The sequence below is a fragment of the Pieris napi genome, chromosome 17, assembly GCF_905475465.1.
Source record: "Pieris napi chromosome 17, ilPieNapi1.2, whole genome shotgun sequence".
Lineage (NCBI taxonomy): Eukaryota > Metazoa > Arthropoda > Insecta > Lepidoptera > Pieridae > Pieris > Pieris napi.
The window spans coordinates 97,496-122,952 of record NC_062250.1 but is presented as its reverse complement, the minus strand read 5'-3'; the positions used below and the strand labels follow the sequence as shown (position 1 = coordinate 122,952).

Here is a 25,457-nt window from a genome sequence, read left to right as displayed (position 1 = left end):
GTAGTTCGCTCGCACTTGATGTGATTTGCTTGTTGCAGGTACTCGGTATTGTGTCAGTGGGCACATCTGGCTCGGTGATTGTGTAGGCGGGTTTGAGTCTATCAATAGAGATCTTTGTTTCACGGTTAGGTAACTGCAGCGTGAATATCTTGCTATCTCGTTTCAGCACGCGGTATGGTCCGTCGTAGGGTGCTTGTAATGGCTTCTTTACGGCGTCTATGCGTACGAAAACGTATTCACATGTTTGCAGGTCGCGGTGTACGAATATAGGTTTTGTGTTGCTGTGTGGTTGGTTAGGCATTGGTTGCAAGTTACGAATTGCGTCGCGCAGCTGATCGATGTAGGCAGAGTCCATAATGACGTTATCTCGAGTCGTTGATAAGAAATCACCGGGTAAGCGTATGTTGCATCCGTAGGTAAGTTGGGCGGCGCTTACGCCGGTGTCACTTCGCATAGCGGCGCGTAATCCTAGTAGGACGGTTGGTAGCTCATTAATCCAGCTTCTTGCGGTCTGTAGTCTTGCTTTCAATGCGGCTTTAAGGACACGGTGCCATCTTTCGATGATACCGTTACATTGTGCGTGGTATGAAGTTGTACGCGTTTTTTCGATTCCGAGTAAGCGAGAAAGAGATGCAAATACTCTGCTTTCGAATTGGCGTCCTTGGTCCGTTGTTATTGTAGCTGGGCAACCGAAACGGGAAATCCAACCTTCGTATAATGCTTTGGCGACGTCTTCAGCAGTTATTTCGCATAATGGGTATGCTTCGGGCCATCTCGTCGCTCTGTCGATCATTGTCACGAGGTATCGATGACCGGTGGCCGCGGTAGGTAGCGGACCAACGATATCGATGTGCACGTGTTCGAATCGTTCGGTTGGTGAAAAAATTGATAATGGACTTGTTGTGTGGCGTTGTATTTTGGCGCGCTGACACTGTAGGCATACTTTTGCCCACTTGCCGACATCTGCGTTCATTGAGGGCCAAAAGTAGCGTTGCGTAATTAATTTCCTCGTGGTCTTTATTCCAGGGTGGCTAACGTTATGTACTGCGTCGAATGCGGTACGTCGGTATTCTTTAGGTAGGTACGGACGTATGTATGTGGTTGAAGTTTCGCAGAGTAATTTAATGTTTGACGCGGGCAGGTTTACTTCCTTAAAAGATAAGTTGTTCTGTAAACCGAGTTCTTGAATTGTATCACTATCGCGCTCTTGAGCTTTTGCAAGTTGATTGTAGTCAATCGGCGATGGACACGTGATTGCGTCAATGCGTGATAATGCGTCTGCGGCTGCATTTTGAGCCCCACTGACGTGTCGTATATCAGTGGTAAATTCGCTGATATAAAGTAGTTGTCGGGTGCGTCTCGGTGATTCGCTGTTTGTATTTGATTTTGTATAAGCGAAAGTTAGCGGCTTGTGGTCCGTGAATATTATGATTTCTCGTCCCTCGAACATTTTGCGAAAATGTTTGACAGCCATGTAGATGGCGAGTAGCTCTCGATCGTAGGTACTATATCGAGTCTGTGCGTCGCTGAATTTCTTAGAGAAATAGCCGAGTGGTTGCCATGTGTTGTTGACAAATTGATTGAGTGCGGCACCAGCTGTTTTGTCGCTTGCGTCGCTGAATATAGCAAGCGTCGCATGGTGAGATGGATGAGCGAGTAAAGCGGCGTTTTTTATGCTTTCTTTACATGCTTCATAAGCTTGCGATGATTCAGCGGTCCAGTCGATCTTAGTTTTGTCACGTTTCTTGATGTTGTGCAGGTAGGTATTTAGCGGCGCTTGAATGGTTGCGGCGTCTTTGATATTTTCGCGGTAGAAGTTTATCATACCGAGAAAACGTCGCAGCTCCTCTACGGTTTGTGGCTTTGGAAAAGCTGTGATAGCCTGTACCTTCTCTTGGGGTGGCTGTATTCCTTCCGCCGTGACTTGATGACCGAGGAATTTGACAGTTGGCTGGCCGAAAACACATTTTGATGGGTTGATGGTAATACCGTATTCTTCTAGTCGCTGTAATACGGTGCGTAGATGTTTTCGGTGCTGTTCCTCGTCAATTGACGCTATCAGTAGATCATCAACGAAAGGGAATACGAAGTCGAGTTCGCGCAGTACTTCGTGAATGAAGCGTTGGAACGTCTGTCCGGCGTTCTTTAGACCAGGACACATACGCGGGAACTCGAAAAGGCCGAATGGTGTTATGATGGCGGTTTTCTCCACATCTTGCTCGCTGACTGGCAGTTGTTGGTAGGCGCGGTTGAGGTCGAGTGTGGAGAAAATTTTCTTCCCTGCGAGTTGGTAAGTGAAATCACGTATGCGTGGTATGGGATACCGATCGGGCTTGGTTATAGCGTTGAGCCTTCGGTAATCGCCACACACGCGTAGGTCTCCATTCTTCTTTGGCACGACGTGAAGAGGTGATGCCCAAGGGCTTTTGCTTGGTCTGCATAACCCTTGATCAATCATGCTCTGAAATTCCTTTCTGACCATTTCGTAACGATGCGGCGCAATGGGGCGTGGCCTGCAGTGTAGAGGCGGTCCATTTGTTTCAATGAAGTGTTCGACGGAATGTTTAGGACTTAGCTTCATTGAAGTGAGTCTAGTTGTGCCTGGGAAATCTGCTAGTATGCTGTGGTAATTTTGCCCAATGTCTATACTGCGAACTGTAGGTATGCCCGCAGTACTGAGTTGAGCGTTAGTTACCAGCTGTGTTTTCCCGTCGATCAATCGTCGGTTTTTTACGTCGACAATGAGGTGGTGGTACTGTAAGAAATCTGCTCCCAGGATTGGCTTGGACACATCGGCTACGACGAATTTCCATGTGTATGGTCTTCGGAGGTTAAGATCGAGTGTGAGTGACTTCTCTCCGTATGTAGGAATTACAGTGTTGTTGGCGGCGTAGAGTTGAAACGGCAGTGGTTTTTCGCGTGAGCCTTTTTTCTTTGGTAGCACGGAGATATTGGCTCCTGTGTCGACCAAAAAGGTAAGTTTCGTTACCCTGTCGGTAACGAAAAGGCGGTGTGATGATTCGGTAACGCCAGTTCCCGCCGCGGCCAGCGTTACTTTTAGTTTTCCGACTGGTTAATGGGCTTGAAACTGCACGGTGGTGCGCATTTCTTCGCGTCCATACCGTAGCGATGATGGTAATAGCAGTACGGCATTGGAGATTTTTTTCGGCTTCGGTCTTCCATCTGCGACTCTCGTCGGTTTTCGTTGTGATGTGGAGATGCGTTCCGCGAGCGTGATAGGTAACGGTGGCGAGAGCGACTGTTGCGGTAATTGTCGCGAGGTTGTGCTCGTAGCTCAGCCACTTCCAAAGACAATCTTCTTATTTCACCGATGAGGGTGTCGATGGTTGGCTGTTGCGGATGCGGTGGTGGCACGCGGAGCGACAGTGAAATACCGGAGGCTTCCTGGCTCGACGGTGTTGATGAAGTTAGACGCTCTGCACCGGAATTTTCTGTTGTCGACATCTTCAATGTTCTTGGTGTTCTTCTCGGGGTTGTTCTTCTCGGGCTTGTTCTTCTCGGGTTGTTCTTCTCGGGTTGTTCTTCACGGGGTCACCACTTTAGGGATGTGTGCTTGAGGTTGACTGGTTCAGAATTACTTGGTCGATGTTAAAATAAAACTCCCTAATTACTTGTAGAGAAGAGGTGAAGATGGAATAGCGAATGATGAATGAATGATTTTATTTACAAAACTGTGTACAATTATACTTAAAACTTATCCTACACTTACAACTAATATTGACATGTGGTGCCAAGATGCGGAGCGTTGATTGGTTGCGCAGGTACCAGAGTAGGCGATAAAAATGCGGCGCGGCAAAAAGTTGGCCTTTTTCTGCACGCAGCCGCCGAAGCGTACGAACGTGTTCATCTCAGAGCACTTCGGTATCGTAGCCTTACGATAACGCTAAAACTGTCCTTTTCAGGACAAATTATCGTATCACGACTAAACGTCTAACAACTGTCCTTTTCAGGACATATTATTCTTGTTTCACGACGAAAACGTTTGACAACTGCCCTTGTCAGGGCAAATTACCGTGTCTTACGACACGATGAAACTGTTCTTTTCAGAACACACGACCGTAACTATTCTGATATGTTCTTGTCTGAACACATCACTGTTTCAATACGACACGTTAATCAATCACCTACACTAATAACATTTTATTATTTGCAGCTAATAGAAACTCCAAAACCTCAGACAAAGAGGACTAGAATTTTACATAAAAAGCCGCGTTCTGCAGTACAAAAGTTAAAAGAGGTTAGTATCAATGTGATAGAGAAAGGACTATTTCATTCAAAACCCCTCAACACTTAAATTTTTTAGGCATCTCAAATAGTGGAAAGTGCCAAACTCCGCAACACGGTAATGTTCCAGTGTTTCCAGGAAGAGCACGAAACAAAACAAAGGCAGATGGCTGAAACACATGAGCTCAAACAGAAGCACCTTGCCGAAGCTCACGAAAGGGCTAGACAGAAGCATCTTCTAAGGCTAAAATTGTTACAGCAGCAATTAAATAAATAATTATATACTTATAAAAAAAAAAACCCTGTTTTAAATGAAATATAACTTTTTATTTATTTCAAGTCCTTAACTATCCACACCTATGTAAATAAAACAGCCTTAAAAATATGTTTCAATAAAAGCAGCTCTAGCAGCTTGTCCAGCCAGATTGCTTGGGGGCGTCTAGGTCTTCGTAACATCCAGGTCTTCTTTGATATCAATATCAATATTGTGGAGGATTGCCAGTGCTACTATATATAATTTGGCATTTTCTAATGACACTGAGAAGCCATGAAGAAGACACCTAAATCGAAAACCCTCCACCTCTAGTACTCTTTTCGACATCAGCTCGCACTATGTCACAGATCTTCATAACATACTTCTTTGAAGAGCGGTATTTTGTTTTGAAATCGCCATGCGGATTGCACCGAGTTTGGTATGTTTAGACTTTCCTTGGAGGCGGCAAATCTTCAATCGTATGTATTAGCTGCATATCAATATTATCTAAATCTTCCATTTGATCTATAAAATCTATTTTCAACAAACACAAATACCTACTAACTTAAATCTTTCCTTGAACTAAACAGTCAAAAAATGCTGTCAAACGCGAAATCAGATAAAATTACGCAATTTTTGTCTTATGCACCCGTTAAACTAGGCCTCTGCGTTGTATAAGCAATGTACAAGTCTTCATACAAACCAGACACTTGTTATAACTGCAGTATACATCAACCTTGTCAATTCAGGAATTATTAGTAACATTTTTCTTATAACAGGCTTATACGATGTGCATAAATCTTTATTAGTAAGACCGATTATGTATTTAGTGTAAATAGTTAAAAATACTACTACTTAACTAATACTTAATGTATATTACAAAAGCGTTTAACGTTTAAACATAATGACGGTCCACAGTAAGACGAATGGCTAGAACAGTGATTCAACATTAGCCTTTTTAAAATCCTTATGCACCCCCGAATCTCACATAATTTTTAATATTAAAAAATTGAAATGTTCACTTAAGAAACACACATGAGAATGGTTATAGGAAAAAATTACTAGTAAACTGTGAACGAATGTAAGTAAAAAAAAACTGCAATTTCCAAATAATTTTAATACATTTTCGTATAGCCCTTCTTAACAATCAAATTACCCCCCTGTGGGACGCGGGCCCCACGCTGGAAAACACTGGTCTCGAACGTAATAATGTATTAAAACTCTTTTCGCTGAAATATTATGACGTTGTTGACACAGAGATATATTGTTACCGCTCTTTATTTGTGTTGAAACTGTCGCATTAAGTTTTATGATTCTTTGGTAGAATTACAATCTAACTAAAACTATCTTTATGATTGTTGCGATCTATTTCAGAAAAGTTAAATTTGCTAATCGAGTATTACTAACATAGTGGACAAAATAATTTTCGTAAAATGAAGACATCCTCAATTTTTTTTAAAAACTCTATAATAAATGGGAAAACATTAAGAGTCATAATGATGCTTTACGACTTCGTTCCCCTGGGCCAGCGATGGAATACCATTGTTTTCGTAATTGAGCATCTCTCGGAATAGGAAAAAACCCTTAATCGTGTACTTCTTATTCAGTATTTACACTTCGATACCATTACTTTAAGGATTTTTACTTCCTCCAAGATCTGCGGCCTAATAAATATTGAAAATACGTTATGGCGACGTAAATAATTATTATAATCAATTACATCATCGTAATCGTATTTGCAATGGAAATGTATTTGTGGATAGGTTTATAAAAATAATAACTTGCTAAGTTGCACACTACATAAAACTGCATAAACTTCATAAAAACTTGACCACTCGACCGGCCAGCGCCGTCGTTGGAAATCGATAAATATATTTTGTACAAATGAACTCAATTGAGAACATCACTCTTTCTAGGGATTAGGGGCATATTTGGGAAGGATCCGGTCGCCTTGCTGCCGATCAGCGTGTCGTCGGTCGGGCGGTGGGCGAGGACGCGACGCACGTAGCGCAGGGCGGCGGCGTGGGCCTCCTTCGGGCCCTCCGCGGCCACCGCGACCTCCGGCGCGGAGGGCTGCACTCGCACCACGCTCAGGCCGCCGACGTTCTCGCTCGCCACGTTCAGCCCCAGCTTGGCGCACAGCGTCTGCAGCGCACTGCGCACACGATTGAGGTCGATTTGAGTTTGGGTCTAGTCAAATGTGACGAACGTCGCGAACGTGAAGCGAATGCGCTACCTGACCGGGTCCTCGTCCTCGGCCGTGGGCGCCATCGCCTCTCGCCCCGAAGCCACTTTGTCTTCGTCTGAAATGCGCAGAGTTAAGTGTGTGTGCCCACGCGCCTCTTAATCTTAATTCGTGTATGCCGTGTACCGTGTGTGAGTACCTGATGAATCCTAAACGTTTGTTCTTTTATTTTTATTAAGATTAATTCCTTCGAGACGCCACGGGGAGCGTTGAACGATAGGTATCTACGGCTCCACACGAGCATCTCAAAACCAAAATAATACCATAAAACATGTTTACCCATTTTCGAAAGTGCTATTCATAAATCTTGATTTCACATATTTGACGAGAATTTCCGTTAACGGCAGTGACATATAAACGGCCGCTCTTCGCAAAGACGGGTGCGTCTGCGTGGAGCCGATTTCGCTCTCATCCTGCGGAAGACCGGGCGCGATGAGGTCGAACAATTAGCGACGAAACATGCCACTCGGGTTTTCTTAGTAGTTTGAGGGCGGCGATTACCTAAAGAGTCCGGGTTACGCCTCGATAGTACAGCCACACGCGGGTACTACCTATATTAATTTATTTTATTCTTCTTTGTACGCTAGTGTCAATGACTTACCAGGCGAGTGTCCCTAAGCCGGGAACAGCAATATAATGTTCACCGTTCACTTTAATGCCTAAAATACCACTGAAAATTAACGACAATTATTTCATTTTCTTCAAAAATTTTCAATCATTACGTTTTAATGCGAGGCTGTATTATTAAATCACACGTCACGTCACCTATTGAGACTATCAAATAAAAGAAGAAATCCCGGAACCCGGCACCCGTGTGACCGGCCGGTACCCACCTAAGTGCCTCAACAGACCTAAGTGGTATTCACTGATCTTCTGGTCGAGAGGCGGGCGAAAGGTCGAAGCCTTCTCCTCCACGTAGCGCTCCATGGCTCTCTCGTGCGCCCGATTGAGCGCGTCCTCCTGCGAACCGAAAGCCACGATCAGTAGATCGGTAGACTTACGTACCTCGACTCCGCCGGCGACGCGTACCTCGACGAAGTCTTCGGTGAGGCGGGCGAGATGCAGCCGCAGGTACTTGTAGAGGTGCTCGGCGGCGAGCTGCTTGGCGGCCTTCTTCGTGGAGGCGGCGGCGCGACGCTCGTGGCCCCCTAGCTTCACGGCCACCGTGAAGAGCCGGCAGTGCGGAGGGCCCGCGTCGCCGACCACGTCGTAGGCTGGACATCCCGCTTGATACTGCTCGCACAGCTCCTTTAGCAGCGCGACATAGCTGCGCGCGTCCACCGCGACGCCGCTCGCCGCCGCGCCGCCGCTCACGGTGGAAGGCAGCGCTCGGGTTTGCGGGGGCTCGACGGGGTCGTCGGCGAGACCGGGCGGCTCCGGAGGGCGAGCGTAGGGCGGCGGCACGGGATCTCCGCGGGCGAACATCTCGGCCAGCATCCGCTTCGCCGCTTCTTGCTTCGCTTCTTTCTTGGAGCGAGCGCGAGCCGTCACCGTCAAGCCGCTGCTCTTGCACCGATATTCGAAAGTAGCTTGGTGTTGAGGTCCACACTGAAAAGTGGCCATTTCCAATTTAAAACAAACTACCTAGTCCAGCCGTAAGTTTTGTTACAAATGAAAATTTATTAGTTTAAATGAAGTACATAATGTAATATTATTAAAATGTATACCTATATATTTCTGAAAGTCTCAGCTAAAAATAAAAACAAATCCATTCGAAATGGCCACCTTTGGCCTTTATACGGGTCTTTAATCTATTTGGCCACGAATCTATGGATTTACGCACTGTTTCCAAGGGAAATTTCGCCGCTGCTTGCTCCAAAGATTTTTTAAGATTTCTTTACGTTGGTTTCAAGCCAGGCTTGGGTAGTTCGTGCCTCGAGACCAGGTGCAGAATCCTGATGAAGAGTCCACGGTATATTTATAAAAATTGTATTGCTGAGAGGTTTCCCATCATGATCCAAGACTGCATCTTGATACCCTTTGACTGAAGTTTTCACTCCTTTTTCACAAAAATGTAGCTTTGTGACTCCTTAAAAGACACGCCCCACCGAACCATCACTGATGCAGGATGATAACTACGTTGTACCTTTCCGTCCATTTGAGCAGTTTCTTTAGAACTGTGAGTGTACAGTTTATCATTTTGCTTATTGTAGTGTTCTTCAATCGTGTCATTTTTTTCATCAGTAAAAAGGATATTTCTGTGCTTTTTACCTGAGTGTCGTGACAGAAGGCGTTTTGATCGATCCACTCTCTTTAATTGTAAAGATTCATTTAGGGCATGTCCTGTAAATCGACGATAAGTAACGAGCTTCAGCTCTTGTTTAATACGAGGCAGAGTCTTAGCGGGAATCTTCATTTCTCGCGATAACATTTTTGCTTCCTAATGGAGTTTGTAGTTCTAACAGCACGCGGTCGTCCCGATCTTTTCTGGTCTTCGACAGACGAAGTGTTGTCGTATCTGTTGGTACTACAATTTACGAACATACGGCTATACCAAGCTTTTGAGGTGTCTGGAACTTCAATCCTATTTCCTTTACCATCCCATTTCATATTGTAATTTGATAATGAACACGAACAACTATGTGAAATGGCGGAAAATCGAAAGAAGTTTTTAAAATATTATACGTGTTCCAAATCCAAAATAATTAAAAGTTGAAGAAAATGCATTTTCATTAATTGTAACAGAACTTATTAGACTACAAGCCCATGAAAAAAAAAATACCTGTGAAATGAACCAACGTGAATAACGCCTTTACTTACATTTTAAATACCTTGAGTTCAGAAATTATGTAACTTTATGTGAGTTCAGGTGCGTAGGCAATCTGTGTTATATGTAAGAAAAATTTCTCTGTTCTTTCAACACCAGTCAGTATAGAAACTATGCACATTGCATTTACCCAGACTTTTAAAACAAAACAAAATAGTTCAAAATTATTTTAGTATAATTAATATTATACTAAAATAATATATAAATTAATATAATATATAAATTGTAAGTGGATTCAGTAGGCGTATGAGTAAGAACTGATTTTTTTTTCACTTTTTATTCCTATGATAATCATACAAGTGTACAAATGATATACTTCATAATAATATTTTTAACCCACTGAAACAAAGCACTCGCTCTAAACATATATTCACAGTACAATTACCCAGTAGAAATCCTAAATGTCTGTCTAGTTGAAGTCGGGTCGATACCCGCTCGTTATAGAGTGCAATTTTTTTCCAAAACTATTTAGATATTATACAATTTTGGTGTATACATTCTTACAACATAACAAATATACTAGTCTGGCCATATAGACTACAAGCCCATGAAAAAAAAATACCTGTGAAATGAACCAACGTGAATAACGCTTAGAAGGCTGTTACTATATCTGAAAATAGCTCTGAGCACTATGCCGTCATTTCTGAGCGGTACATGTGAGTACGTGAGTGAATGGAATTTCTCAGGTACAACTGAGGAATTTCGACTAATTATTAATGGACGACTTTGTAATAGTGTATAGATGATTAAAAATAAATGTCGAAAAACCTAGTGCCGTACTAAAGTGATGGTGCCGGAAGTCGGTACAAATTTTTAATTCGACGACAATTGCAGGAGCAATATAGGTCACTTATTACTGTACGGCATTTCTGTTATTCCTTTTGGACACATATACTACATACATAACTTTAACCGTAAACGCCGTACATATTTCCAGCGGAGCGGTCGAAAGCCAAGGGTCGCAACCCTACCCCTACACCCATATATCCTAAGGTCATTGTAAAATGTACGGCAACATGTTCAAAATATTATTGAACACGGACAATAATGTTTTATAATTATGCTGTCCAAAAATTATAGTTAATATTTGTGTAAATAAATATTTATCGAAATTTCAGGATTTACCGAGTTATTACTGCTGTAAGATCAGAAATTAATGTACGGCAACTTGTTTTTTACATAATGTTACTAAATATTACCGTTGTACCTTATAGCCGTTCATAATAAATAGTAACAAATAGAAATATTAGGATACAACAAATACGAAATTTCCGAAATTTATAAGATTTTCAAATATTCCTGTAGTAATATGAGAAGTAATATTTTCAAAGATTATTGTTATTTTATATGTAACAAATATAAATAAGTAAACAAAAAAAACCAGATGCCGTACATTTTACTCCAGATTATTCTTTAGAGCTGATAAAAACTTCGACGACGTTTGAGGTGTCCCATAAGGTCATTAATAACTGTACGTATCTGAGTATACTACCATAAGGCCGTAAAGTTTATTTTTTGTAGCAGCAGAGAGAGGTAAAGGAAAAATATTTTAACAAAAAAAAGAGCTTGTATACAGGGCGTCCCATGGTTATGGGGAATGAAGGGAAAGTACCTTAAATATCGTAGATAGGGTATTTTACTAAAATAAGACTTTATGTTATTTTTAAAAGTTAGTAATTCTGCATTCAAAGATTTTCTTCTTCACCCCTACTTTTATGATGCCAATAGAAAGAATAGCCAAAAACTAATACCTTTTCTTAGGTAACATACTATTTTAAAAGAAAGGAAAAGCGTGAAATTCATCGTTTTAATCAAATTAAAATCATTATAGTATTCGGTTCAAATGTAAGAGATGAGATAAGAAATCTTTCCGCGGAGAGAAAGAAAAGTTACACCATTAGATTTCTTCTTTTGGGGATACGTGAAAGATATGCTATACAGAAAAAATGTGAGCTGTCACGGGACGCCTGGCAGATGTGAAACATCGACATTATTTTGTAAAAGTACCTAATATGCAGAAAATAACAGATTGTGATAGGAACTAAATATATATATCATAATGATAAAATAAAATATTACGATTTTTTTTTCCAGATAACGATGACTATTTATTGAATAAACATTTATTTTCATTGAATACAAAAATTTACGAATTTATTTCAAATCGTGACTACTTAATTCGTTTAATCAGTGACTTCGAAATACACACACCGTACACACTACTGCATATAGACTGTATATATATACCATCATATAGCGTCGCCACGCCAGAAATCGGTTTTACGTGCGGCTATAGATGTTTCACATCAAAAAGCGATACGAGAACGTGGGCGAGTTACAAACAGTATTGCGCCATATCATATCATTATTTAATTAATTTACAAAAAAATACGCTCTTAATTGACTACGGCAGTTTCATGTATGTTTTTAATTCGATTAAAATGATTAATTTCACGCTGTTCCTTTCTTTTAAAATGCTATGTTACTTAAGAAGAGTTTTTAGTTTTTGGCCATTATTTCGATTGGCATCATAAAAGTAGGGGTGTTTTTTTTTACATTTAAGTCGGTTCGATTCCCAGACGAGGCATGTAATTTTTAGAAAATCTTTGAATGCAGAATTACTAACTTTTAAAAATAACATAAAGTCTTCTTTTAGTAAAATACCCTATCTACGATATTTAAGGTACTTTCCCTTCATGTCCCATAACTTTGGGACGCCCTGTAGACCACCGCCTACATATATATATATATATATATACCACCGTATAATCTGCCATTTCAGACTAGCGGACTATCGAAAGTGTACGGCATTTATCTTTTATTGAAGACTAGCTGGCCTGGCGAACATCGTACCGCCTAACAGTCGATTCTTTATTTGTTTAAAATACTTAGCTAGTAAGATAAAAAAAAGAAAATTGATAAGACAACAAATACATTATGTCAAAAAATAAAAATTTACCTTCCCGGAACCCCTCCACTAACATTTGAACTTTATGATATGGTATTAAAGTTCAAATTGACTTTTAAGTATTATTACGAATATTTTGTATGGGAATATAGAAGTGTTGTTTTAAGACTTTTTCTCTCAATTTTTTTTATTTTTCTCTCCGTAAGAACCATCCTCGTACTTCAAGGAATATTATATAAAAAAATCAGACAAATCGGTCAAGCCGTTTTCATGTTATGTCGTGACAACGGAAAACAGGTTTCATTTTTATATATAAGATTGTCTAAAGTTTTAATAACCTGTGTTATTGCCGTACAGATAAATGTCACCGGAAAATGACTATTTTCGGAGGGAAGTAATTTACCCCATACACCTATGTGATCCACAAAAACGGTATGGCATCCTGAAAAATATTATGTATTTGTGAAGTACTCTCAAGATCATTTAATTTTATGTTGTTCTATATCATCATCACCTATATGCTAATCAGACATATGTTGGCTTTCGACGATAAGTACGGCGTTTACGGGTAAAGTATCTGTATATGTGTCCAAAAGGAATTACACAAATGCCGTACAGTAATAAATGACCTATAGTGCTCCTGCAATTGTCGTCGAATTAAAAATTTGTACCGACTTCCGGCACCATCACTTTAGTACGGCACTAGGTTTTTCGACATTTATTTTTAATCATCTATACACTATTACAAAGCCGTACATTAATAATTAGTCGAAATTCCTCAGTTGTACCTGAGAAATTCCTTTCACTCACGTACTCACATGTACCGCTCAGAAATGACGGCATAGTGCTCAGAGTTATTTTCTGATATAGTAACAGCCTTCTAAGCGTTATTCACGTTGGTTCATTTCACAGGTATTTTTTTTTCATGGGCTTGTAGTCTATATGGCCAGACTAGTATATTTGTTATGTTGTACGAATGTATACACCAAAATTGTATAATATCTAAATAGTTTTGGAAAAAAATTGCACTCTATAACGAGCGGGTATCGACCCGACTTCAACTAGACAGACATTTAGGATTTCTACTGGGTAATTGTACTGTGAATATATGTTTAGAGCGAGTGCTTTGTTTCAGTGGGTTAAAAATATTATTATGAAGTATATCATTTGTACACTTGTATGATTATCATAGGAATAAAAAGTGGAAAAAAATCAGTTCTTACTCATACGCCTACTGAATCCACTTACAATGATTAATTATACTAAAATAATTTTGAACTATTTTGTTTTGTTTTAAAAGTCTGGGTAAATGCAATGTGCATAGTTTCTATACTGACTGGTGTTGAGAGAACAGATAAATTTTTCTTACATATAACACAGATTGCCTATGCACCTGAACTCACATAAAGTTACATAATTTCTGAACTCAAGGCTATTGTCTTGCTTCAAGCCTTTATAATAAATTTGGTCTATTTGATAATATAACATTGGTAATTCATAATAACATGTGTACAATTGAATTAGTGTCTTACTATACTATTGAGAGTCAAATGTGGTTTCATATTTTGTAGTTAAGACCTCACATTTATAATATTACTGTCCCTACCACAAATCTGTCCACTTGACAGGCCCACAGCCACACAAAAGAGTAAACAAAGGTTGTAGTTTTTTTCATAAAGGCACCTAAAATGCATAGTAATTTTAATACATTTCATCTATTTATTTTTCTACATCAGAAAACAAAATCAGGATTTCCAAATGCTTGATTTATATTTTTTTATTTTCGAAGAAGTGAATTCCAGTGAAAATATATATTAGATACTTAGGCATACCTGTGCTATACATTCATATTCAGGAACCTCTCCAGCCTTTATCATCATTTCCTGAAGCACTGAAATTGCTGTTTTCATCATTTTCTGTAAATTAATATGAAAATGAATAATAATTGCATATAATCTTACCAAAACTGTTCGAAGTGAGACATAAACAAACATGATAACCTTTTAAACTCATTAGTAGGTTCTCTCATTAATGATCGAAAATAATGTTCTCAAAAGCTTTTATTATAATATATATTAAGTATATTTGTAATATTGTGGCATTAAGTAATAAGTATTAGCCATCCCAGATTCCTAATGTAGTAATGTACCCACTCTATGTTATTGACTATAGTCAGTGATGCCAACTCGATCAGATTTTTTCCCCTTGGACCAACTCCAATATCCCTAAATATCGTTTAAAAACCCCTAAAGTTTTTGTTGTAAACTCGGTTTTCGATGTAATTTCACATTTGCATATCAAAAATTTCAAATTTTCATTTTAATTGTATACAAATTTGATCTTGGCATATTATAGCTTATTGATATAGCGTTATGGCCACACTTGGAGTTTATATTTGGTTTAATTTGTTGGTGGAGGTACCGTGCGTAATTTAAGTAAAACAAAATATTTTTTGAATATATACTTCTGTAGGCGCGTTATGAAAAATTGATGAGAGTGAAATTTTACGATGCGCGCGCACCGTTACACAAAATTATCAGTATGAAGCCATAATGACGCATGCGCCACTAATGACGCATGTTGGCACGCACACCGCCTCTATTCACTGTGTATTTATATATATAATATTTATCCACATGCTTTGAGTTTCTACACGTGTTTTCATTTTGTTTTCATTATACAAGTGCGAATTTTATATGTGCGTCTGAATTATAATCAGAAGTGATTTAAATTGAATATTAAAATCAATACTTATTAATATTAGAAAATAATAATAAATATAATATTTATTTATTTAATTTTTCAAATGTAAACTGAATTTTATTGACTATAACGACTCCTTTTCCAATTTTTGATTATTTAATTGTAATAAATTATTTTCATGCAATCAAAAACTATTTTTAATAATGCCAAAGAAGTATAACTTCTTACCCGCGTACATAAGTACACGCACCCTTTTTTTTATAAAGTACCACCTAAAAATCCCCCTAAATATCTTGATTCCCCCTAAATTTATGGGGAAAACCCCCAAGCTGGCATCACTGTTTCAAATATTGATTTAATCATCAGCCATGACACTTAAAACACAGAGTACATTTCAGGTTGTAGCGAATCGTAGATACGCACTAAAAACGTACATACTCTTTTGTGTAGTATTTTCTATAAGATTTTGATGTATGTGTTAACATAAAGATAGGACACTAAGAAAAGAAGAAAGCAGACGTCACTCAGAAGAGACTTTTAAGACGAGCGATATTCATGTTTTTTTCCCTTGAGTGTTTCTATGTGAATATAAATTAATTACTGTTGTTTGTGAAGAATAAACCAATTAACAAAGATAAAAATGGGTTGTGATTTATAACAAGTTAGAGCATCCCATAAGGGTATTAAAACTTCATACATATTATGTGTTATTTAATTAAGAGTTATTAAGCACCGTATGCTGTAGATGGCAGTGATATAAGGTTGAAAAAAATAATTTATAATTCTTAACAATGTACTCTGTGGTTTTAACTGTCTTGACATCATTCTGTCATTCAATTTCCCTGTGCTTAGCTAACGTTCAATTTCCGTGTTTTCTTACTGTTTCACAAATTTCGTAAAATTTTTCACAACTTGACTTGATTTCTGCACTTTGGACATACTCATTACTTTTACGTAACCTTTTTTATTTTTACCTTGGCCCACAATTTACTTCTGATTTGGAGCTTCTTAAAAATGCCTTTGGAAAAAGTTGTTGTGTATTGATTGAGATGTGGAAGTTTTCGTATGTATACTTAGTATAAATTAATCAGTTTTTTACATATATATATTTTTATTGAAGTTCAAACCATAGTGTACTAATACTTTATCTTCGCGGTCATGTGCATGAATCTTAGAATAAGCTACATTTACAATGCATTATTATATATATACTAGTGGAGCTTGTTAAAAATGCCTTTGGAAAAAGTTGTTGTGTATTAATTGAGATGTGGAAGTTTTCGTATGTATACTTAGTATAAATTAATCAGTTTTTTACATATATATATTTTTATTGAAGTTCAAACCATAGTGTACTAATACTTTATCTTCGCGGTCATGTGCATGAATCTTAGAATAAGCTACATTTACAATGCATTATTATATATATACTAGTGGAGCCCACAGACGTTGTCCTGCACGATATTTCAAGCTATTAGGATATTAAAGTATGAAAGTACCGACTGCAGCGCCACCTGCCGGGCTGATTTGTGAATCTAAACCATTCCCAGATCCCCTTGAACACACACAAAAAATTTCATCAAAATCGGTCCAGTCGTTTAGGAGGAGTTCAGTCACATACACACGCACACAAGAAATATATATTAAGATGTATTTTATTTAAAGTGAAGCGACGAAATCCATCACTTGAGAACTGTTTACATTCTCATGTGATGGATTGTCATGCCATCTCCAGTGTAGTTCACTAGTTTAATATAAATAATCTTAAGCTAACCGAAAAGAAGACAAAATGTATTAAATTTGTAACTTCAAATGTAGAAAGTAGTAATGCTCAAGATTCAAAGAATAATTAAAGATGAGGAAATAGACTTTGTTGATAATACCGTGTGCCTGGGAATTACTTTAGATATTAAACTCCAGTGAGCCCTACACATAGAAGGTCTTTCAAATAGACTTAAGTTCTGCAGCGTTCGCAATGAAAAAGATACGCGATCTTAAGGTTTGGTCAAACAGCGGGCGGGGCGGGACGGCGACGGGACGCGACGCGTCGCGCCCGGCGTGATGACAGCTTTGTATTCGACTACAAAAATGGACATGGAAAAACTTGAAAAACTCATCGAAAGTGTTTAAATAATCAAAATAAATAATAAATAAATCTATAATAATAATATATCTAATTTGATTTCCCCCAGATATCCCCTGCCTGATGCCTTCAAATACAAAAAAGAATATTCTTGTGTAGTGTTATTACTGAATTTTAGAATTTTAGAATTTGTATTTAATTAAAATCACTTAAGTAGTTCTTTGACAGCTCAAACGAACATACAATTAGTAAGGTCAACCACACGGATCCTATTCTTACGATGTGTTCGTACTTCAATTTAGTTCCAACATCAGGAACGTGATATACAATAGCAAAAAAACTGTATTTGGCGTGTTTTTGAAATTTCCCCTAAAAAAAACCCTCAAATATTCTTTCCCCCTATTCTGCCCCTAACTCGGTTGAGAAACCTCTGAATCTAGGGAAAAATCCTCTGATCTGGCAACACTGAAATCACGCCAAATGTGGCGGGTCGGCCGACGCTTGTCGCTTGCGTCCGCAGTGTGACATCCACGCCGCGCCGTCTCGCCCCGTCCGCTATCTGACCAGACCATTACGGATGAGAATACAGCAACGCTCGTTTATTTCACCTATTTTCATAGAATTATCATATGGTGTTATTTTGTGGGGTAATACAGCTGACGTTAAGTCGATATTTGTAGGGCAAAAGCGTGCTATAAGAGCGACCTAAATGTAAAATTAGAAGCATTTAGCATTTAATTTTTATTTCTTTTTGACGTTTATAAGTATACATTGTATTATTAATTATTATACGCGCGTTTTGATGGTATATTAGTTAGCACAACTATCTCCAGGTAGCGCTAGTGCGCTACAATCTAAAGTGTTGGCTCTATATCCTTTATATTTAATGTTACTCTATGGTACATTGTTTAACTTACAAATACTTTTTTCAACCTTATGTCACTGTCATTCACTACAAACGGTGCTAACAATGGTCTTCGTTTGAGGCTCCTTCGGCTTCACGCCTAAACCACTGATCGTATCGACATGAAACTACTGTCATTCGATGCGAAATTTTTCCTAGATGGTTTATGGCTATTTATTTTTTACAACTTTTTACAACACTTTATTTAATTCCAACGTTCCTTCATTTTTTTATTGCTGTTTTACTTTTATGAAAATTTATTCATACGGACTTCACCGCGGAAACATTCGGGGAGGCTTCCTAGAACCTGAAAACGTCAACATCTGTTAAAAACTCGATTTTCGAAAATTTTCAATTATCTTAGCGGGAAGTTAAAAAGAAGAATAATAAAAATATGAAAAATAATAATAATGAAACATAAAATTTTATTTATTTCCTATTTTAATTCGCCCAGCAAAGTGGGCGGGAAACGGCTAGTATTATATAAAGTGTTTTATTCCGATTACTATCTACATAGCATTTAATACTGCATAGTATTAGATGACAGACTTTTTTGTTTCAAATTGTGGTCTTTGGTGAAATTGTAAACATGTTGTTTACAATTTCGGTGTGATCGTGAGAGCTTGGAAATTCCGTGTTTTGTTTTATTGTAAATGGTTAGGTTAGGTTTAGACCAGTGCCGATAATTTTTGAAACCAAAACAAATTACAGTAGGATGAAACCCATTAGAAAAGCAGGGAAATATGATCAAAATGAAAGGAAAAATAAATTACGGTCGATCTGAGGTCGGGAAGGGGTAGGGGGGGGAGTTTTAAGGGTAAAAAACGGTTTACCTCGATTTCCGGCAAAACTAAAAGTCCTATCGAAAAAAGTTAAATGGCAAAGTTGGAGGTAATAAAAAGATCTAAAACTTTTGTATTTACACATTTTTCACATAACCTCAAAATTGGTGTGAAAAATTCAAAAAACCAAGTTTTTGGTTTTTTATTTTTATCTTTTACAAAAAAATTTTGTTTTAAACGAAATTTGGTGAAAACTTACCTTATTATGTCCCAAATATACTGTAATTTATTTGATTAAAAATATTTATTTTTTCACCTTATTTTGAATTAATATCGAAAAAACACCCTGATTTTCAATCGAAAATTCTGACGTCCAAATTTCAGCTTTTTTCAAAAAGTTGGTGTGCTTTTAGTTCGTTGAAATCTCTACTTTCCTATGGTAAAAAAATATATATATATTACCATAGAAAATCTTCTCAGAAAATGCAAAACATCGTATGCAGTAACGCCCAGACCCGTCATACCCTTCCCTACTTCTCTATGAATCTTCTTTAAATTATAATCAGATGCCTATTTATTACTATTTTAAGATAACTTATATATACCTGAGTGACCTAAAAAAAAAAGTTTAGCCTTTAGATGGGCTAAAATTTTCGTATTTCATAGTTTTAGATCTTTTTATTACCTCCAACTTTTCCATTTAACTTTCTTCGATAGGACTTGTAGTTTTGCCGGAAATCGAGATAAACCGTTTTTTACCCTTAAAACTCCCCCCCCTACCCCTTCCCGACCTCAGATCGACCGTAATTTATTTTTCCTTTCATTTTGATCATATTCCCCTGCCTTTCTAATGGGTTTCATCCTACTGTAATTTTTTTCACTTTTTATTTATTTTGAAGGCTATCTGCACTGGTCTAGTTAGGTTAGTAATAATTTTAATTGTGTTTGTAAGCATATTTTTCATTTGTATCGTTCATTTTTATTTTGTTGTTGAAGATGTTTTATAGTTCCTTTTTGTATGCCTTGTCTCGCCCATACAACTTTTGTGAAATAGGTTATATCTAGTTTATACTTAGGTTGAGAAATAATACTTATGTATTAATAAACAAATGTACCAAATATATGCAGCTGAGCAGGTTTTTTTTTTTAAATTAAAGAAACAGAACAAAAAAAATATACAGTCAAAATCTGTTATAACGACATCGAAGTGACTACTCATATTTGGTCGTAAAAACCGATAGTCGTAACAACCGATGACGTTGTTATTAAGAACAGCTAATACAATAGAATTCAGCCGGGACCTTTGATTTTGGTCATTATAACCGGTACGTTGTTCAAAACGATGTCGTCTTAAACGGTTTTGACTGTATTTTTTATTGGCTATTCATTTTCCTAAATAATGAAATATTATTTAGAAAAATATATACGACAATATATAAATATATATTCTTGCAATCAAATATCTTGGTCATCCTACTAAAGTTGAAATGCGTCTTGTTGTCTGGGAACGTTTAGGAATATTTCGTTAATCGTTCCTTAATCGTTTCGTTCAGTCACTTGTCTGACGGAACTTTAGCGACTTAAAATTAAATTTGCACATCGTGTGCAGTTTGATCTAACTTAAAAGATAGGATAGCTTACATCTTAATTTATATCCGCAATATTATTTTATTGCAAAATATTTGTTTATTATTTGATAGTCACACTTCTAACAGATGGCGCTGTGTTGAAAGTGCCAACGTTTCACATAAGCTTCAATTTAATGGCATAACCACCAAAAAAGCATGGTGGTCCCCATGACTGGTGTTCTCCTACCGTTTCCCTTGAATAGTTTGCTACTATGTAATACAACAAAAACCTTAGCCACAGCAATGCTTGGCCGGTCTGCTAGTATGACTGCATATGCTGCATATGTATGAGATTCCAGTTCACACTCATATGCTTTTATCCTAAGTATTTGTAAACTTATAACAAAATTCTGATGCTTGACTGATGATGCTTTAACAAAATCATACCAATAACCAAACCAAACCACCCATAAAATACATAAAAATTCAGTTAGCGTCAATTTTATTTGATTACAATATAATGTCAAGATTTCATTCGAAAAAGTTTGTGTAAATTGTGGCTTATATAATTGTCGAAAAAAATTGTACCTTATGTAAAATATTTGTATTGTATTAATAGATATATTTTGTTGAAAGTAATTTTTTGTAAATGATTGATAATTTTAATAGCAATAAAAGCTTCTATACTATATTAGACTAGCTACTTATACCATACTATATTAGACTTAGTAGTCTAGTATAGTTACTAGACTCGCTTCGAAGAAATCTACTGCCAATATACGTAAAATAAAACATAAAAAACATAATATTATTATCTAATTTTTTACGAACGTGGATGACTGCTTCGTTTTTTATTGTATCGCGGTTTGTTTATGTAGTCTTGTGGACTTAATAGAATGATGCACAATGCAATGGTTGCCCACATCACACCACATGTTGTCTTTAAAGATTAAGCGTGATACTCTCGTGAAAAATCTTGTACAAACTATTGGTTTGAAATATTCGTTTCATCTGGTTTTTCTTATCCTGGTTCTAATCTCTAACTGTAACACCCGGCATCAAATCCCAAAACCCGCTCCAATCGTCAGTTACACGTCAATAACCATAATTAAATTTGGACGTTACGGCGCTGAGAAAAGGATCTGATATTAAATTAAAGTTTCTTATGACTATTTCATATTGTTCCTATGTTATAACAGTTTCTTAAACTATGTTTTTATTTAGTATGTGTCTTGCGGCCTCATGACATAAATTAATACGAACTAAATGTATAAATTTACAATATTACTAGCTGACCGGGCAAACGTCGTTTTGCCATGAGTATCATTTATAATAAAAAAATAGGGGTTGATCATAGAGGGGTGAAAGTTAGGGGTTGTATGTATTTTTTAATGCTATATCATAAAAAAATAGAAATTAAAATTTTTGTCTAAAAAATAAAATTTAGGGGTGGACTACGCCTAACATTTAGGGGGATGAAAAATAGATGTTGGCCGATTCTCATAGATACCGGATAAGCACAAAAAATTTCATCAAAATCGGTCAAGCCGTTTCGGAGGAGTATGGCAACGAAAACTGTGACACGAGAATTTTATATATTAGATCAACTATGAATATTTTAGTTTAGGGGCGGAACATAGGAGGGCGACACATTAATTTACCTTCAAATTTTAGTCCCTTCTGTATTAGTATTTATGTATTTATTCTATTTCCCGCAAGTCAAAATTTCACGCGTCAAGTTTCAAAGCAAAACAGATTCCCGTTTTTTTTCCAAAATGTAATGAATAATCATTAGAATAATATGCGGCATTAACTTACGGCTATGTGTCGGCATAAAACGATAGTAACGGACATCGGCGCTATTTCAGCATGCGCTGTGTATCGCGTTTTATTCATTTACACATGCATCGTGTTAGTGCACTCAATCCTTTATTGGGGAAAACGTTTCTTGCGTCGACGCTTACAAATTCACGAATAATGGTAAAAAAGCGCACTATTCCTGGAGCGGAATTAACCAAGCAGATAGTATTAGACGCCGCATGGCTCGCATTTATTTATATGCTGCTACTGACACTGTTTGAGCTTATCGAGCTGCTGCGCCCCAAGCCTTCTCGGTTTTTTTAATAAAAAAAGCAAGATTTGATTCACATATTAAGAGGAAAGCAGGTAAACAATTTTTAAAGCGTTTTATGGGAATCCAAAGAGTAGAATTTATTAAAGAACCTCCGGGCAGCACCAGTGTAACCGCATATGGACACTGATGACTGACACTGCCAGAAGGCTCGGGGGTACTTTTAAGTAGAAACAGTAGAAATTGTTCGGAAATACCTACGTCGATGAGCATCTGGTATAACACACCACTAAGCAAAAGGTGCCTTAAAAACTTTATCTATCATCTATCTATAAATCTACATTACCATAGATACATTTAGGTTTCATATAGAAATTCTAAATTCGTGTGGAGGAGAAATATAGTCCAGGGTTTGAAGATTCGAATTGTTTTAACGGTGACGTACTCGTACAATGAGGCCTAGCGGGATCGGGGTTGCGGTGTTAGGTCAAGCAGTGGTGGCAGTCAGGTGGAATGGAAGTTTTGGTCCAATAAACCCAATAACAACAAGATATGGCCGCCAAACTTGGCTGGCCAATTAATAAATTTTTATGCATCACGTGCATTATATTTATGTACTTGAACATTAGTTGTAACTTCTGGTTTTCATTTTTCATACAACCTGAAACTCAAGAGATTATTCATATAGGACACGGTAAAAATATTCATTTTACTTTTTTTATGACCTGCACATTATGTAGGCTCGTTCGTGCCTTCATATTCCAAATCCTAAGAAAGCCTGCCGGGTTTCAGATGACCATATTCCGCGGTTTCTACATTAATCTAACCCACCTCAAAACAAAGTAAATAAAACACGAAACGATTCAGACACAACGTTTAAGGCTGGGCTCCATTCGAAAGCAATTTAGAAAATTAAATTCGATATCAGTCCCGCGACGCAGGACGCCGTCCCGTCATGCAATTGCTTACTAAAACTCTTGTTGTACCTTACTACATACTTATTTTATACATATATTAAACTGTGAAAATCAAATTGCAAGGTGCATTTAAATTGCATTAATATTTTTTAGTTTTTACTATATTATACTATTGCACAAGGCAGTCCAAATATTTGTTTTTCGCCATATTTAATTGATCAGATCTTTGAAAGACTTAAGCCACTGGTATAAAATAATAATTTTATAATTTCTTGTGAAATAAATGTAGTACGATAATGACAGCCATTGCAGGAAAGGCTGGATTGAATCGCGAGTCGTAGGGTGAACGACCGCGGCACGCGAGCTTTTTCACGTGCTACGATTAGCTTCGATGTAGGTTAGCGGAGCAAAGGACCGTCCCGCCTCCTCCGCCTCCTCCTCCGCCACCACACCACCACCACACCACCTACGTACCGTCCTTTAGGAGCCCGTTACTCGCTTCAACGGCCATTTGGCCAACTCGCTCACAATTACATACTATCGTATTTATACCTACCTAATTCCTCGAACATGACGTAACATGATGTACGTCGTGTTACCCAGATACACATTTATATATATATTTTGTTTTCCACATAATTTTATGTTTTAGAAGGCCTGGCATGAGGCTTAAAAGGTAGAGAAAGATCGGCATAACAGTTGTTACCACATTGCTGAAGAACAGTTTTCAACCATTAAAAGAAGAGGTCGTTTTTGAGTGTCGCATGAGGTCACTGAAAGGAAGAAATGAACCTTATCAACTGGATACTTATTTGAATTTTAACGATTTGGCAGATAGTATATACTGTATTTAAATTAAACTAAAAAATATTGTTTCGAGTTTTTCTATAGCATTCGAAGAAACTGTTTCCCAAAGTTGTCTATCGGTTACTTGGTTATTGTGTATTTATATACGTCTTTTAATAGTTCAATATGAACTTAAATATTGGGTACTTGTAGCTTACTTTACTAAGTCTTAATAATTGTGGTACAGAAATTGCCTTTTTTTATGTAATACAGAAGGCTCATCTGATGTTAAGTGATATCGCCGCCCATGGACACTCACATTGCCAGGAGTCTCGCAAGTGCGTTGCCCGTCTTATAAGAATTGGTTCGTTCTTTTCTTGAAGGACCCTGAGTCGAATTGGTTCATAGTCAATTTCTGTAATTTTACAAAGATTGATCGTCATAGCTGATTTTTTCAATGCAGTCTGCCTGTGTCACGATATATATTTTCCAATCCTTTATTGTCTTGAGATTACATTTCAATATAAATTTTTAACTGTTTGGAAGAAAACATACGTTTAAACGAGATAATAAATTTAGGTAAGGTTAGGTGATGCGCATGGCATTCGTCACCAATATACGACAATTTTCGACGATTTTATCACCTTTTTAAGAATAAGGTAGCCACCTCCAGATAAACCACTGCTATTAACAGCTGTAGGTCTAACTATATTGTTGACTCTATTCAATAATAAGAAGTCGACTGAGACAAGCATTGCTGAAATGTGTAGCTAGACAGCTAGTGACTATTTTGCGCCAGAAATCTGCGCTTTATCTCGATGACGGCCCGTCTCGTAAACTTGAAATCAAAGAGAGCCATTAAATAACGCTGTTTAATTGTAATTTGTTTCAAACAACCGTTTCTCTTCTACTAGCACTACGCACCGAGATATATTAAAGCTAGAAGTGCCTATTACGTATGCAGCTTTTAGGAACGAACGAACTCGCAAAATGTACGAACTACAAAGCCGCAATCAAGAATCTTACTTTAATTAATTAAATCACAGCTATAATTGAAGGCAATATTGTAAATATTTTACGTTAACGTTTCCAAATCTGGGTCATAATACCTAATACTTAAGTACGCCACCCGCGCGTTGCCGACTGTGCATTGTCGTTCCAATTTTTTCTGGTTCTAATGATCTATAATACGAAATGTCTGTTTTATTTTCAAGTTTGTTTAGCTAAA

The 25,457-nt window shown here is 37.5% G+C and overlaps 1 protein-coding gene and 2 long non-coding RNA genes across 5 annotated transcripts; 2 read left to right on the top strand and 1 right to left on the bottom strand.

Annotated features, from left to right (window-relative positions):
- Nucleotides 1-5,595: 5,595 nt before the first annotated feature.
- On the bottom strand, nt 5,596-14,591 carry LOC125057647 (interferon-inducible double-stranded RNA-dependent protein kinase activator A homolog). 3 transcript variants are annotated; one of them, XR_007118237.1, is made up of 7 exons: nt 14,419-14,591; nt 14,251-14,334; nt 7,773-8,291; nt 7,577-7,703; nt 6,735-6,801; nt 6,325-6,653; nt 5,596-6,278 (listed from the first exon to the last, which is right to left on the bottom strand). XR_007118237.1 is itself a non-coding variant. In XM_047661424.1 (7 exons), the coding sequence occupies exons 2-6, from the start codon at nt 14,329-14,331 to the stop codon at nt 6,389-6,391; spliced, it is 1,059 nt and encodes a 352-aa protein (XP_047517380.1). In that variant the 5' UTR covers nt 14,332-14,334; nt 14,419-14,590; the 3' UTR covers nt 5,596-6,277; nt 6,371-6,388. The 3 variants fall into 3 exon arrangements, 2 of the variants coding, with proteins under 2 accessions (XP_047517380.1, XP_047517381.1); XM_047661424.1 differs by having other exon boundaries at nt 5,596-6,277; nt 6,371-6,653; nt 14,419-14,590; XM_047661425.1 differs by having other exon boundaries at nt 5,596-6,653; nt 7,595-7,703; nt 14,419-14,590.
- A 3,908-nt stretch (nt 14,592-18,499) lies between these two features.
- Nucleotides 18,500-20,052, top strand: LOC125058022. The gene is made up of 2 exons (XR_007118304.1): nt 18,500-18,771; nt 19,810-20,052. It is a non-coding gene; the product is annotated as an uncharacterized LOC125058022 (long non-coding RNA).
- A 2,123-nt stretch (nt 20,053-22,175) lies between these two features.
- LOC125057995 lies at nt 22,176-24,316 on the top strand. The gene is made up of 2 exons (XR_007118298.1): nt 22,176-22,621; nt 24,096-24,316. It is a non-coding gene; the product is annotated as an uncharacterized LOC125057995 (long non-coding RNA).
- Nucleotides 24,317-25,457: the final 1,141 nt, after the last annotated feature.